The following is a 13836-nucleotide window of genomic DNA, read 5'->3' on the forward strand; positions in this document are numbered from 1 at the left end:
GCATCAGATGTGCTCGTTGTCAACAAGTTTGTGATTAAGTGTTCTTCAGGTGAACAGTGGAACTAATTAATGGGATGACATTTGCTTTAGACCTGATCTAGGTCTAATGTAAGTGTTGCACAGACCAGTGAAACTGCTCCCTAACTTGTAGGCTCTGACCTTCATTCATGAACTTCAAGCATGCCATTTAATAGGCCTACAGTGGATGTCCTAGATAGTCTGAGCTTGTGGCTTTAGAGAAATAATATGAAACTCAATCTGTGCCTGTGCATTCATTTTTCTCCACAGGAGAAACAGCCGACTCGTCTAGAGAGCTACAACTTAGGGCCTACTTCAGCAGCCCTCCACTGAAGGTCATCCATCTTCAGCAGTCATCCACTGAAGGTTCTTTTTTTTTCTTCATACGAGTAAATAAGTAAATAAAAGACCCCGGCCACAATTTGAGGATTTACAGTATATACAAATAAGACCATATCAACATTTGGCATAATAAAAGCTAAAGAAATGCTTTAAAAAAAAAAAAAACCTGCAATAATTGAAACACCATACAAAGCAAAACCATTAATAATAATGTTGGCATGTTGATTAGTAATTGAGACATTATCATAATTCTTTCTGACACAAAGAATAGCCTAGAAACACATGAACAGACGTGATATCAAATAACAACAGCGGTAAGTCCATATACATTCCCTATTTTTGTAACAAATACATTTAACTAATACAATTCACATTTTCCACATCCTGATTGTCAATGCAAGTTTTGATTAATAAATGAATGCCATTAACACCTATACTACTGTAGCCTCCTATTTCACTCATCACGTAGGCCTATAAGTAGGCCTAATTACCTCCGCCAAGGAGGTTATGTTTTCATCGGGGACCGGCGTATGTTTGTCTGTCTGTCTGTCTGTTTGTTTGTCTGTCTGTTTGTTAGCAAGATAACAAAAATTAATGGATAGATTACAATGACATTTTCAGGGAATGTCAGACATGACCCAAGGAAGAAACTATTGGATTTTGGGAGTGATTCGTAACACCGTCGGGATTCTGGAGCCCTTTATGTTTTTAGGTTAGTCGTGTAATGGCATGGTATGGCCACGTGGTGGCGATCTGAATAGTTTAGGTTCAAATGTATGACAATGTTATGTCAAGTTGAGTTGACTACTACCAACTTGTGCGTCATCACGCTATTACTAACTGTGTAGCACGTTTTGCGTTAATCATTTACAGTAGTGGCTGCTTACTGGCCTTCTTTGCTATTGTACTATTCAGCACACTGCTAAACAGCTAAACTGTACCACTGTAAACTGTTTGACGTGGTTATGATCCTAGTGAATTACTTATCATCCAAAAATAGACCCTACAGTAGGTTGTTGTTAGACCGGAGTTTCCCTTTAGTTTGCTGATAGTGCATTGTTTGTTTAGGCCTACTGCCTTATTCTATCACACATCCTCGTGTGCTTACGATGACATTAAATTACCTGTTGGAGAATGTTCAGCCTTGTGGGAGCATATATAAAGGCCATATCTCTCATCTGATTAAAAGCCTACCATTTATATTTGAAATGTACCAAGGGCATGGACTAGGACTTTCCATACTGGAATGTTGGGAGTTGATATAGGAATTCAGACAGTGAACATTTACAAAGAAATATATTTATTGCTTGAAAAACAGTCATGTAATATAATAATATATAATTTATATAACAGGGTAATATAAAAAAAGACATAGAAGAATCACTTCTATCACTGTAGACGTTTCTGATCATTTCAATGTGAAATCATAAAACATTTTGTGACATCCATGCAACTGAAAATCTACTGACTACTATCGTCCTTTGCTCTCAGCACATGGACCTGTGCCCTGGAAAAAAATAAAAATAAAAACAATGTCATGTTAGTTTTATCTCATTAAGTTTTATCTGACAACTCAAGGGTCAACATGGTGGTCACTTAACCCAAACGAAAACATATGCTCGCCATTGGAGGCACAGGGGAACAGAGTATGCTCATCTGGCTACAGAGCAAAAGTCAACAGAGGAGGAATTTAACCTTGGTGGTTGGGGAACTACATGAACACACCTATATGGCATTAATAAACAATAATAAACAGGCTAATTCCCTGACAGCTACAGTATATTGAGTTTTAGATGGAATTGAAATACTGTTCCTAAAGCTGATGATATACAAGATAACTATTTGAGCAGTGTTGCATGGGCAATGTTTGAAAGTGTTTTTATTTTTTTCAATTGTCAATAAGCAAATTTGCATTGGCACACAGTTAGAACCAGTTATGTGGTTGCCCAGCAACACTGCTCAAAGCCTTGCCCCTTGCATCATCCCCTTAAAATCATGGGAGATGCTTACCTTAGCTTGTCGATGGCGTCAGTCACCCAACGTAGTTCAGGATCCACACAGAAATTGCGTTTTGGAGTGTGCAGGCTGCAATGTAAACATATAATTCGTAAGAGTAATGTCAGATGTAGGCCTATACTGTACATAATCTCATGGGTGTTGCAAACGTGGGGTATGTAGACGTTATAACAACCCCACTTTCCCAGAAACACGATTTCACTGCACAATTAACTCTCTTTAGCACAAGTTATATTAATGGCATATACTTACATCACTGCATTGATATTGCATTTTCCTTGATTGGTCTGGATAGTAAATCCTCTGATCTGTTTCGTGGGTACTTTACCCCTGTAGTACATTGTGCAGCAGCCTGAAACAAAAATATAACCACATTATATAATTAATGTTATCTCATACATTATAATACTTATAGTTAGTGTTACTCATTAGAAGACAACAACAACAACAACAAAAACAACAACAGTAATCAAATAGGGCAATGGCTGGTCCTCACCTCTGCTGCGGACAGCTGCAGCCTCGCTGCTGTAGAGCCCCAGGGTGCAGAGCACGATCAGGACAAGGACAGGAACACAGATCTGGGCCATGTCTCGTGTGGTTGCTGCGCCTCTCTCTTCAGACCTTAGGATCAGGGTATGACTGAACCATCAACTCCACTCTGCTTTATACCTCATTTTGAAGTGGAAAGGTGACAGGGGCTGCGGGTTTTCCACAGCCTCTGTGGTAGTGATGCGCCAAAACTTTCCCTCGTAAGCGCTACGACCTGACCGAATGAGGAAGAACATCACGTGGGAAATGCCATGACTGCCGTAGTTTGCCTCAGTATCTCATTGTTATGCTTGTTTGACCTAGGCACATATTTTAGATAAGAGTTTGTGTGTACTCTCCAGGAATGTGTCTCCACACAGTACATACATCACCATGTTATGGAGGGAAATCACTGAACTCTTGGTGTATTAACTGACAGTGATCTAAATTTCAAAAGCCATATGAAAGCAATAACTCAATTCGATTTTTTTATCAGCTCAAAACATTGCCAAACTGAGGCTAATGTCAAACATAATTTAGAAAAACTAATTCATGCCTTTATCTCCAGCAGGGTTGATTATTGCAATGGGCTTTTAACAGGCCTTCCTAAGAAAGACTAACGGCTTCAGGTAGGGCTGTAGTCAAGACCACCTTTGTCGAGTCCAAGACAAGTCCAAGACCAGGACCGGTCGAGACCAAGTCAAGACCGAGTCCAAAGAGGTTCAAGTCCAAGACAGACCGAGTCCAGGACAGAAAAAAACAAGTTGCATGCATGACAGTATAAAGACAATCATTTTGGGTTATTATTTGCTGATCTAAATACCCACCCAGGATTTGTAAGTATAACCATTCCCCTTGATATCACATAATCTAATCTAAAGAAAACAGAATGATATAAGGTGATACCTTAGTTACAACTGATACAAACACCAATCCACTACTATTACCACTGCTAGGTACTAGTACTGAGCATTTGAGCAACTAAATTACAATAGCTTCACTCCAGACAAAGACAAGAATGACCAGTATTACAGAGTGTACTCCTACTTCCCTTGACTATTATAACATAATAAAGACGCCTGGACTCGGTCAAGACCAAGAACCATATTTGGCAAGACCAGTGGCCGAGACCGAGACAAGTCCAAGTCAGATGCCAGCGAGTCCGAGACAAGTCCGAGACCATAAAAAAAAGGACTCGAGTCCTACAGCCCTGGCTTCAGGTATACAACGCATTAGCTAGGGTTCTAAACTAAAAGAACTGACCACATTACTCCAATTATTATTGCATTATTACAACTTTACTTTGTGTCTTTTATTTTGTCTTTTTTATTATGCTTTTGTTAAAGCATTTTGAATGACCTGTTTGAAATGTGCTTTATAAATAAACTTGACTTTACTTTATTTGACTTGAACTAATTGTGATGGTATATTTGACCTTATTGAAGAGAGTGGCATAATTTATCTATCTATCTATCTATCTACCGGTATCTATCTCTCTATCTATCTATCTATCCACATAGCATAATGATCATATTCGAATCACCAGAACTTACACAACAGCAATATAACAGCAGTTTCCACACATATTTCCGAATAGATTTCTATAATGTCATGTCATGTCTCCGTGTCTGCCATGCATAATTCTGCTGGTTTCTCTAAGTAATAATGTCAGTCTGAATGTGTGGGAATGTTTACCAACTGCATGCTATTTGAATACATCCATTAAGTCCATTAATAGTTCCTTTTTTAGATCACCACATGCCCATGACATTCAAATTTAAACACAGTAAAAGAAAGGTCTGTTTCGTCCTGCTTCTTTACTTCCTCCTCTGCTCATCACAGAACTTTCCCTTTCCCATTTTTCCCCCTGGAGGTAAAACACAATCAACTCTTTCAAATCAGTTGACATATAGGCCTGAAAGGACTATAATTATTTCCACTCATTTTTGCCAACATAAATTATACAGATTTACCTGAGCATTATAACTGTTTTTTATTTTATTGATACTGTAGGAAAAGAAGACTTGTATAAGAACAACTAGTGTATATATATATATATATATATATATTATATTGAGTAATATTACTGATTACTACACATTTTAATACTTTTATTTGGATCTTAGCACAAGGGAGGAATTACAGATCCGAACAGTAATGGAAATATGCTGTAGGTTTGTGCAAATGTGATCAAACATGGTACGTGGGTATGGGTATCTATGGGTAGATATGACATCTTCGTCTCCAAATGGACAAACTACCTATTATAGCAGAGTTTGAGCAGTACTTTATAAGTCTCTTTGCACTTGGTTTGCATAAGCCACCCAGTTGTAACCCCCGCAGAGCAAGTTTATGCACATGCCCAAGGCTCCCAAATACAAGCACAATTAATTACAATGAAAACCAAGATCTGTGACTGTCTCAGTGAGTGGCCGATATTTTAACATGTTAGAGTTAAAACAACATGTAAAGATTAAAGCAGCATCCAATGTCAATAATTGTCACTGTTCTATTGTTTTCATTTATGATAGTGATGTCTGGTGTATTTGGAATACTGTTCAAAGATTATCCCAGTCTTTTGATAATTTCAGTCACCCACTCTTTGTTGGGATCAGCATAAATCCATTTGTTTCTCACATAGTCTTGGTGAATACCACAACAGGCTTGGAATTCTAAGTTTTGTTCCTTTGTTTATATGCACCAATTTTGGACAGCAAGAAAGAAATTGAAGGTGGTCATGATATTTATTTGATTATCATTATAAAGAGAATAATGTAACACTAACTGTAACAAATTTGCACGATGGCCTTCAGACAATCAGACAACCCCCCCCCCCCCCCCTTTACACACACACACACACACACACACACACACACACACACACACACACACACACACACACACACACACAGACACACACACAGAGAGAGAGACAATGGCAAATAGAAAGTTGATAATCAATCATTGGCACTTTCCCTAAAGGTGGAGTCTAAGGAGTGACTAATTCTGATACCTTTCGTGCAATTCAGTGATTCATTGATTCTCATGTTCCTAGATGCCCTTTTCCATAGTGGTCATAGTTGGCACTGACAAAAAGTCCTTGCCCAATCCCACCCCACCTCTCTCTCCCAACCCACATCCTCCTGTCCGAGTGGAGGAGAGAGTCTAAAAGTATACTCTAAATACAGTCCTGGCTGTGTCTGTAAATGGAAAACGAATATAAGAGCCTCGGAGTGAGCTATTAGAGCCATCAACATTTTTAATTTTCTACTTACATACTACTTGTTGCCTCAGGAGCACTGAAGAGAGATATGTTTTATTGTCTGTTCAGATCACAAATGGAAGAATTGAGGACACTGTATCTGCAGGGGTGGACCGTGTAAGAAAATTTACTTTATTACAGTAGTTAAGTGATTTTTGAGAATCTGCTTTACTTGACTGTCAATATTATTGGAGACTTGTGACTTGTGACTCCTCTACTGAAAGACAAATAGCCTACTTCTGACAAATGTGTATTCGATGGTGAGAATATTTTAGATTTGTGAACAGAGAATGAATTAAACAATTTAAAGTGTACCGGTATTACTGCATCCATTTTAGCAGTTGCAAAGTTATTAAAATCTATGTCAGAAGTGGAGCTAAAGCCCTAGCAAGCAATAGACCTTATTGACAAAATAAGCATTACATTATACATTAAACAAATACCTTAAAAGCAAGTTCTATATCTCAACTCAAGTAAAAATGTAGTAATATTTGACAGGGTGTATTTTGACTTAAAGGGACACTTCACCGATTAGCATTAAGCTTTGTATCTTTAGAATATGTGAATGGTCGTGCAACATTCCCTCAGTTTGCCTTGAGATGGGAGAAATACGGATTTCAATGAAACCCAAGAATAGGACTTCCTGCTTTCAATGATGAAAAATTATGATTTTTACATCATTGAAAGCAGGAAGTCCAACTTTGAAATCTGTATTTCTCCCATCTCAAGGCAAACTGAGGGAATGATGCACGACCATTCAAAAACATGACTGGTTTTCTAAAGATACAAAGCTTAAAGGGTCACTGCACCCTAAATTAGGTTTTTTGAGCTGTTGATTGATTGAAAATACTCATAAGTGGTGAACTGTACTATTACCAGGGTTAATATTGACAAAAATCGTGTTTCTCGACAAACGTAACATTTCGTCTGATTTTGTATTGGAAATATTGCTCTCTCGCGCATACTACCGTTTGAAAACATGCCATGGCATGTTGGTCCAAAATACTATTGGAATGATGACGTTGTCCTGCACTTCTAGTCCGACACTACGTCACCGGGTCGTTACAAATTAGGACTGAAACGCCCCAACACCTGCTGCCCTGATTAGCCTACCTGTGATAAGCCATGTCTGCAGCACTCATTCCCAGATTGACACGAAATCACCATGGTTAATTGGTTGCAGCAGTGCTGCACTCTCTCTCCAAATTTCAGAACGTCTCGCCCATTTTGAAAGCCGTTTTCAGAAATGTGAAGTGGGTGGAGTTATGGGGTGAAGTGACTCTTTAATGCTAATCGGTGAAGTGTCCCTTTAAGTAAAAGAATTATGTGCTTTGTCCACCTCTACATAATGACAGTTTGGGAGTAAGTGTCAAAACTGATGCTCAAAGAAAAGATTAACTGGATTGTGAGTGTACCATGCCGTGAGGTGAGATGCTGTCCTTTTTGTTTATCATTTTTTACATTTTAGTTTATCATAAAGCGAAAGTGCGGCATGCCATTTTCAATGCAAGTAACATGAACATTAATACAGTAAGCCTCTATGCTCTGAATAGGATGTCCCATTTCTATGTGTTTTTTCTAGGTCACAAGAACATGGTTTGTCTTGGGGTTAAAATCAAAAGGAGTAACTGTGTCTTCTTAACCACTTTAAGAGGTCATGTGCCACAATTGACATTCACTCACTAAAGAGGTCATGAGACACTTCTTAAATAAATTTCCCCTCAAACCCACTGCTCTGGTTCTAGAAAAAGTTACGCAATTTGTGGTCCAAACGCTTGGAGCATGCTTAATTTGCACTCAGGGTGTAGCACGAAGGACATGTGATTTGCAGGATACGGTGGTAGCAAAAGATAGATTGATTGATAGGTTGATAGATTGATATAAATAGATAGATCAGTAGATTAAGAGCTCTTATTATGTATTGTCTGCAAAACATCTATGTCTGCATTGATGAGGTTGTGATGTTATTCCTATCCTACTTCCCACTAGGAATTACCAATATGAAACACACTTCCTCACTTCCACACTTCCTCATCAAGGAACCATGAGTTAAAATCAACCTTGAAGGATCTTCCCTATTGTTTTCATTTTTATACTGACACTTTTCATATGTCATCAACTTTCGCAATATGACAACAGTATGATATGGCACGTCCCTGATAGACCATTTAGTCTCCAATGAACTGTTTTCATATGGATATTGCGGAAGCATATATTCATATTGATTGTGTCCCAGTGTTGTTTACTTCATGTGCAGTGTTGCACTGATTGGCTACTACAGAAGGCTATAAGAACTCAGTAGCACATACTGGATCAGGTGTATGTAAAATGTTGTATTCTATGCAATTAAAATTGTTATAGTTACTATGTAAATTATAAAAAATTATAAAAAAATAATGAATAAATCAGGCTTCTGTTGCTGTCTAGTTCATATATGCAATTAACCAATCTGTTTCTCGAAAAATAATTGCTTTCGTTTCTCCAAATGGTCCCCTTTTGATTATCACCCCAGTAATGTAATGTCATCTGACCTATAGTAACATTTTAACATTGCACAGTATGCATTGTTGAATTCATATTTCTATTAATTATGGCTCTGTCTCTTAATTCAGCTGTGACTACCTGACGGTCCCCCATGATGAGGGCAGAGCTGGAATGTACGTGCTTGTGGTCACGTTTGCCCCACAGAAATTTCCCCTAAGTGTTTTCCCCACAACAACCTACATATACGCCAGCATCTCAGCGTATCCATTGTCACTTTATCAGCCTTCCAATCTAGAGCTTACTTTGGGATCCAAGGACACTGAAGACATGGCAAAGGTCACCTTCTCTCTCTGTGCTCTGCTTGGGCTTCTGCTGGTCTTCGCCGCTATGGGCAACAGCAGCAGTAAGTAGGACAAGTGCTTTCACATCAGCAGACAGCAATTGTTTGGCTTTAACTAACCTGATGAGGACTCTACCACACCTTTGTTGTAGCCTTTGACGTCTTTAGTGCTCAAAGAGCAGTAGATAATATGTGCAATGGCAAACGAGTGCTGGTGTCTAATGTGTTGGCTAACCTGTTACAGAAGTAAATCCAAGGAGCAAGTGCTGCACCAAATTCCAATCGAAACCACTGCCTTTTGAGAATATCCGTGGTTACATTTTGGATCGGAAATGTCGCCTCTTTGCAGTCAAGTAAGTTAATATCCTTCTTCTTCCATGAAAGTAAAGATCAGCAGAGAGGTCATACAAACCAAATGGAGACATTAGGTGTGACACTTCTCCTGTTATTGTGACATGACTACAGTTATTTTGAGGAAGTTACTTCCTTACCTGATAAAAGTCTGTCACCAATGTAACTGCATTGTGATGGAGCTGTGCAGTATCATGAATTCAAGCCCACTTTCTCTCCATAGGTTCATCACTATAAAGGACAGATCTGTTTGTGCTGATCCGAAAGCGCAGTGGGCACAAGATGCAATGGAGTTTGTCAGGTAAAAAAGAAAAAAAAAATCTAATTGTGCTATAAGCCTATTAAACTTGATACGAAAAGTGAAGACAGAAGCAGTCATTACAAGTATCTTTTTTTTTTCCACAGACTGAACCAGACTGCATCAGCATAATGTGTGTGGACACCTACAGTTTTAATCGGAACCTCGGCCTGCATCCAGGGGAAGCTTTTTTTTTTATGACCCGCAGGCTTTATAAAAGATACAATAGGCCTATAGCTGATACTGTATATGTCTGTATACATGTCTGATTGCAATACAAAGTATTCAATAATGGATACAAATGTGCATTATATTTCTGAGAAATATAAAGTTTTTAATGTACCTTTTTATATTTTTGCAATAAAGTCATTGAGAAAAACAGTGCAGTCAAACTGTGTTGTGTTATGTAAGGGATGACGGCCGACAAGGTCACCTGTTTGATGGTCTCTCAGTCTAGTTCTGTATAGGCTGGACAGTCATGGGTAAGATTGCTGACTTGACAGTTGTCCAAAAGACAACCATTGACGCCTTGCACAAGGAGGGCAATATACAAAAGGTCATTGCTAAAGAGGCTGGCTGTTCACAGAGCTCCGTGTCCAAGCAAATTAATAGGGAGGCGAAGGGAAGGAGAAGATGTGGTAGAAAAAGTGTACAAGCAATGGGAATAACTGCACCCTGGAGAGGATTGTGAAACAAAGCCCATTCAAAAATGTGGGGGAGATTCACAAAGAGTGGACTGCAGCTGGAGTCATGCTTCAACGCACAGACGTATGCAAGACATGGGTTTCAGCTGTTGTGTATTCCTTTTGTCAAACCTCTTGAACAAGAGACAGTGTCAGAAGTGTTTCGCCTGGGCTAAAGACAAAAAGGACTGGACTGCTACTGAGTGGTCCAAGGTTCAAGGTCAAACAAGGAAGAGAGGAGAGGCACAGAATCCATGTTGCTTGAAGTCCAGTGTAAAGTTTCCACTGTCAGTGATGGTTTGGGGTGCCATGTCATCTGCTGGTGTTGGTCTACTGTGTTTTCTGAGGTCTATAGGGTCAACGCAGCCATCTGCCAGAAAGTTTTAGAGCACATGTTTCCTGCTGATGCAGATTTCATTTTCCAACAGTACCAAAGTACCTGGTTGAAGGACAGTGGTATCTCTGTCCTTGGCCAGCAAACTCGCCTGACCTTAACCGGTATTGTGAAAAAAAAAGTGATACACCAGACACAACAATGCAGAAGAGCTGAAGGCCACTATCAGAGCAACCTGGACTCTCACCTGAGCAGTGCCACAGACTGATCGACTCCATGCCACGCCGCATTGCTGCAGTAGCCTAATTCAGGCCAAAGGAGCCCCAACTAAGTATTGAGTGCTGTACATGCTCATACTTTCCACGCTCATACTTTTCAGTTGGCCAACATTTCAAAAACGTTTTTTGTGTTGGTAGTAAAATATCACTTAAGTAATATCTTCATTTGGGATTTTCATTAGTTGTCTGTCAATACTATCAAAATTAAAACTAGAAAAACTCAGAGAACGCAGACCTCCGCCTGTATTGTTCTCCCTAGGTTGTCATACATTTGAACCTAAACTATTCCGATCGCCACCACGTGGCCATACCATGCTATTACAGCACTAAGCGAAACACATGAACGGCTCCGGAGTCCCGGATCACTACCAAAATGTAATAGTTTCTTCCTTGGATCATGTCTGACCTTCCCTGAAAATTTCGTTGAAATCCATCCATTCCTTTTTTAGTTATCTTGCTAACAGACAGATAGACAAACAAACAAACAAACAAACAGACAGGTCCCCAATGAAAACATAACCTCCTTGGCGGAGGTAATAAATAAACATTTGAAATATATCAGTCTGTATGCAATGAATGAATATACACAAGTTTCACTTTTTGAATGGAATTGCTGACATAAATAAATCAACTGATATTCTAATAAGACCAGCACTTCTTGTGGAGAGTCAAGAATGGTTTGATCAGTTGCAAGTAGGGCCAGTAAATCCCCATAAAATGTAGATAGGCCTATTAGTGGGGTACGAATTGTAATTCGATTTTTTTGCTAAAATTGATTTTTTCGTTTTATTTGCTTTATTTGGGGTCCTACTGTTGAAAAATGACGGGGTGCAAATTTTCTGACCCCGTTTTGCCCTTCCTCTGGGGGGCGCTTTCTCACCTTGGCCAGGATACTGACTGCAATCATACATCTACTAATAATGATCACATTTTCACAATCTTGGTGTCAATTTAGGGGTTGTTGAGGATGCTGAGTCCATTTATGACAGTTTCATTGTGATCAGAAGTTGTTATGACTCATTTTTACATAACATTGCAGTAATAAAGGCAAATCCAATGGGGCAAAGTCGCCAAACAATAAGTGAGCTCATATCTTGGGAACGCTTTAATGTATGTTAACGAAACTTGGTCACATGACAGCTGACCCCCTCCCAAGGGCACACAACAAATTTGGTGTAATTTGGCCAATGGGGGGCGCTATAATTAGCAAACCTGCATTTAGAGGTTACAGTAGATCATGATGATGTTGGGTTAGCAAAAAAAATCCAATGGCTAGTCATACTCTTCATACTCATATTGATGATCATTGCAAATTTTACCCACTCATTATAAACAATTGCCCATTTTGGATTTTCCTGAAAGAGAAACTAGATCATCAGCAGTCACAACTTTGTTTGGCCCCCTCATTGCTGCTTGCCAATTTTTGTCAAAGATAACTATTTCAACACAAGATATGTCTTTTAATTCTGTCTAATGACACAAAGCTGAGAATCACATTGCTAAGATACAGACAGAAGATACAAGAAGACAAAATTATCAAATGATGCCATTTGTAATGGATGGCAGCTAAAAATCGTTATGTAAAAATGTATGAAAATCAATATCGGATGAAATGAGAAAATTATCTTTTTCTTGTAAAGTGTGACAAGCAGTATGACACAAAATACCCCAGAAATGTTTCACTATCAGTAAACTGAAGACTGTGTGTTATATGAAAGTCTCGATTTCAATTTGAAATTTGGAGCAAGAAAATCTAAACCGAGAGATGAGAGGAAAAATCACATGTAAAATTCTAGCTCTCTAAATAAGGTGGTTCTTCAAATCCAAAGGATAGGAGAAACCCTATGAGCCCTAGGCTGTTTTAAGGGCATTTCCACTACCTTTAGTTAGAAGCATTTATCCTGGTCATTGTAAGTGCCATTCACACATGCTACATAATACAAGAACCATGGTGGAGGGATACTTTGGAGCTGAGCAATTTACAGAAATACTGTATGTGGTGTGTGCCTTACAGAAATAAATGGCAATTTTGATTTAGTGATGAGAAATGATTTTTTGACACTTTTTGTGCTCCATATTTGTGACACGAGCTGATCTAACCTGACTTGTTTGCGTGGCACACATTACGTGCACACATGATGATTCTCTATACAGTAATTTCCCGCATATAAGCCGCATTGTGTATAAGCCACAGGACAGTGTTTTATGCAAGTTAAAAGAAACAAAACCATATTAACACCATATTAACTGCCCCCCCCCCTGTATTAACCTCATAGCGGTAAAAGTTTTGCAAAATCAAGCTGCGGCTAATAGTCTGGAAATTACGGTAATAACTTTTTACTGCATCGCAATGAACAAAGTAAAGGCAAAAAAGTGTTTATTTGTCAAACAAATTTGGATGCAAATGAATTGGATACCATACAGGAATTTGCTAGGATCTCAAAACTGGATTATGAATGTGCCTTGCCATAGAGAAACACATGATAATGTTGGATTATGAACTTAAGCTATTATGCCACAAAAAATACACAAAAACATGAGGTAAGTGGAGCTAAATGAAGTTATTATTTTGCTGTCACTTCGTCTCTTTCATGACCTAGAAGGTTGTATGGTATCTGTGGATAGCTCTGTGTCTCCTCTTTCATCTGACATGTGTGCCATAGCTTTCTGATCTTTGGTTCAAGAGTAAATCAAACGAGAGTAATGGTAGCCTAAGCTATATGACATTATTATTTGTTTGTCACTTTGTCTATTTTTATAACACAGAAGGATGTATTTGGTATCAATGGAAAGCTCTGTTTCTCCTCTCTGTTTCTCATCATCTGATATGCGTGCATGTCTGTGCGATCCCGGGTTCGTGAGTAATTCAAGCGAGAGTAATGGATGTGCGGGTGAACGCAGA

The 13836-nt window shown here is 38.8% G+C and overlaps 2 protein-coding genes and 1 long non-coding RNA gene across 3 annotated transcripts; 2 read left to right on the forward strand and 1 right to left on the reverse strand.

The window, feature by feature from the left end:
• Nucleotides 1–1643: 1643 nt before the first annotated feature.
• On the reverse strand, nt 1644–3129 carry ccl20a.3 (chemokine (C-C motif) ligand 20a, duplicate 3). Its single transcript, XM_062553912.1, has 4 exons — nt 2873–3129; nt 2629–2728; nt 2371–2445; nt 1644–1867 (listed from the first exon to the last, which is right to left on the reverse strand). Exons 1-4 carry the CDS (start codon nt 2961–2963, stop codon nt 1822–1824), a joined length of 312 nt encoding a protein of 103 aa, XP_062409896.1. The 5' UTR covers nt 2964–3129; the 3' UTR covers nt 1644–1821.
• Nucleotides 3130–6166: 3037 nt separating this feature from the next.
• LOC134062588 (uncharacterized) lies at nt 6167–7869 on the forward strand. The gene is made up of 3 exons (XR_009935471.1): nt 6167–6283; nt 7522–7592; nt 7749–7869. It is a non-coding gene; the product is annotated as an uncharacterized LOC134062588 (long non-coding RNA).
• Nucleotides 7870–8904: 1035 nt separating this feature from the next.
• LOC134062578 (C-C motif chemokine 2-like) lies at nt 8905–10018 on the forward strand. Its single transcript, XM_062518641.1, has 4 exons — nt 8905–9053; nt 9235–9343; nt 9565–9642; nt 9747–10018. Exons 1-4 carry the CDS (start codon nt 8978–8980, stop codon nt 9769–9771), a joined length of 288 nt encoding a protein of 95 aa, XP_062374625.1. The 5' UTR covers nt 8905–8977; the 3' UTR covers nt 9772–10018.
• Nucleotides 10019–13836: the final 3818 nt, after the last annotated feature.

This window comes from Sardina pilchardus, chromosome 2 (genome assembly GCF_963854185.1).
Source record: "Sardina pilchardus chromosome 2, fSarPil1.1, whole genome shotgun sequence".
NCBI classification, from domain to species: Eukaryota; Metazoa; Chordata; class Actinopteri; order Clupeiformes; family Clupeidae; genus Sardina; species Sardina pilchardus.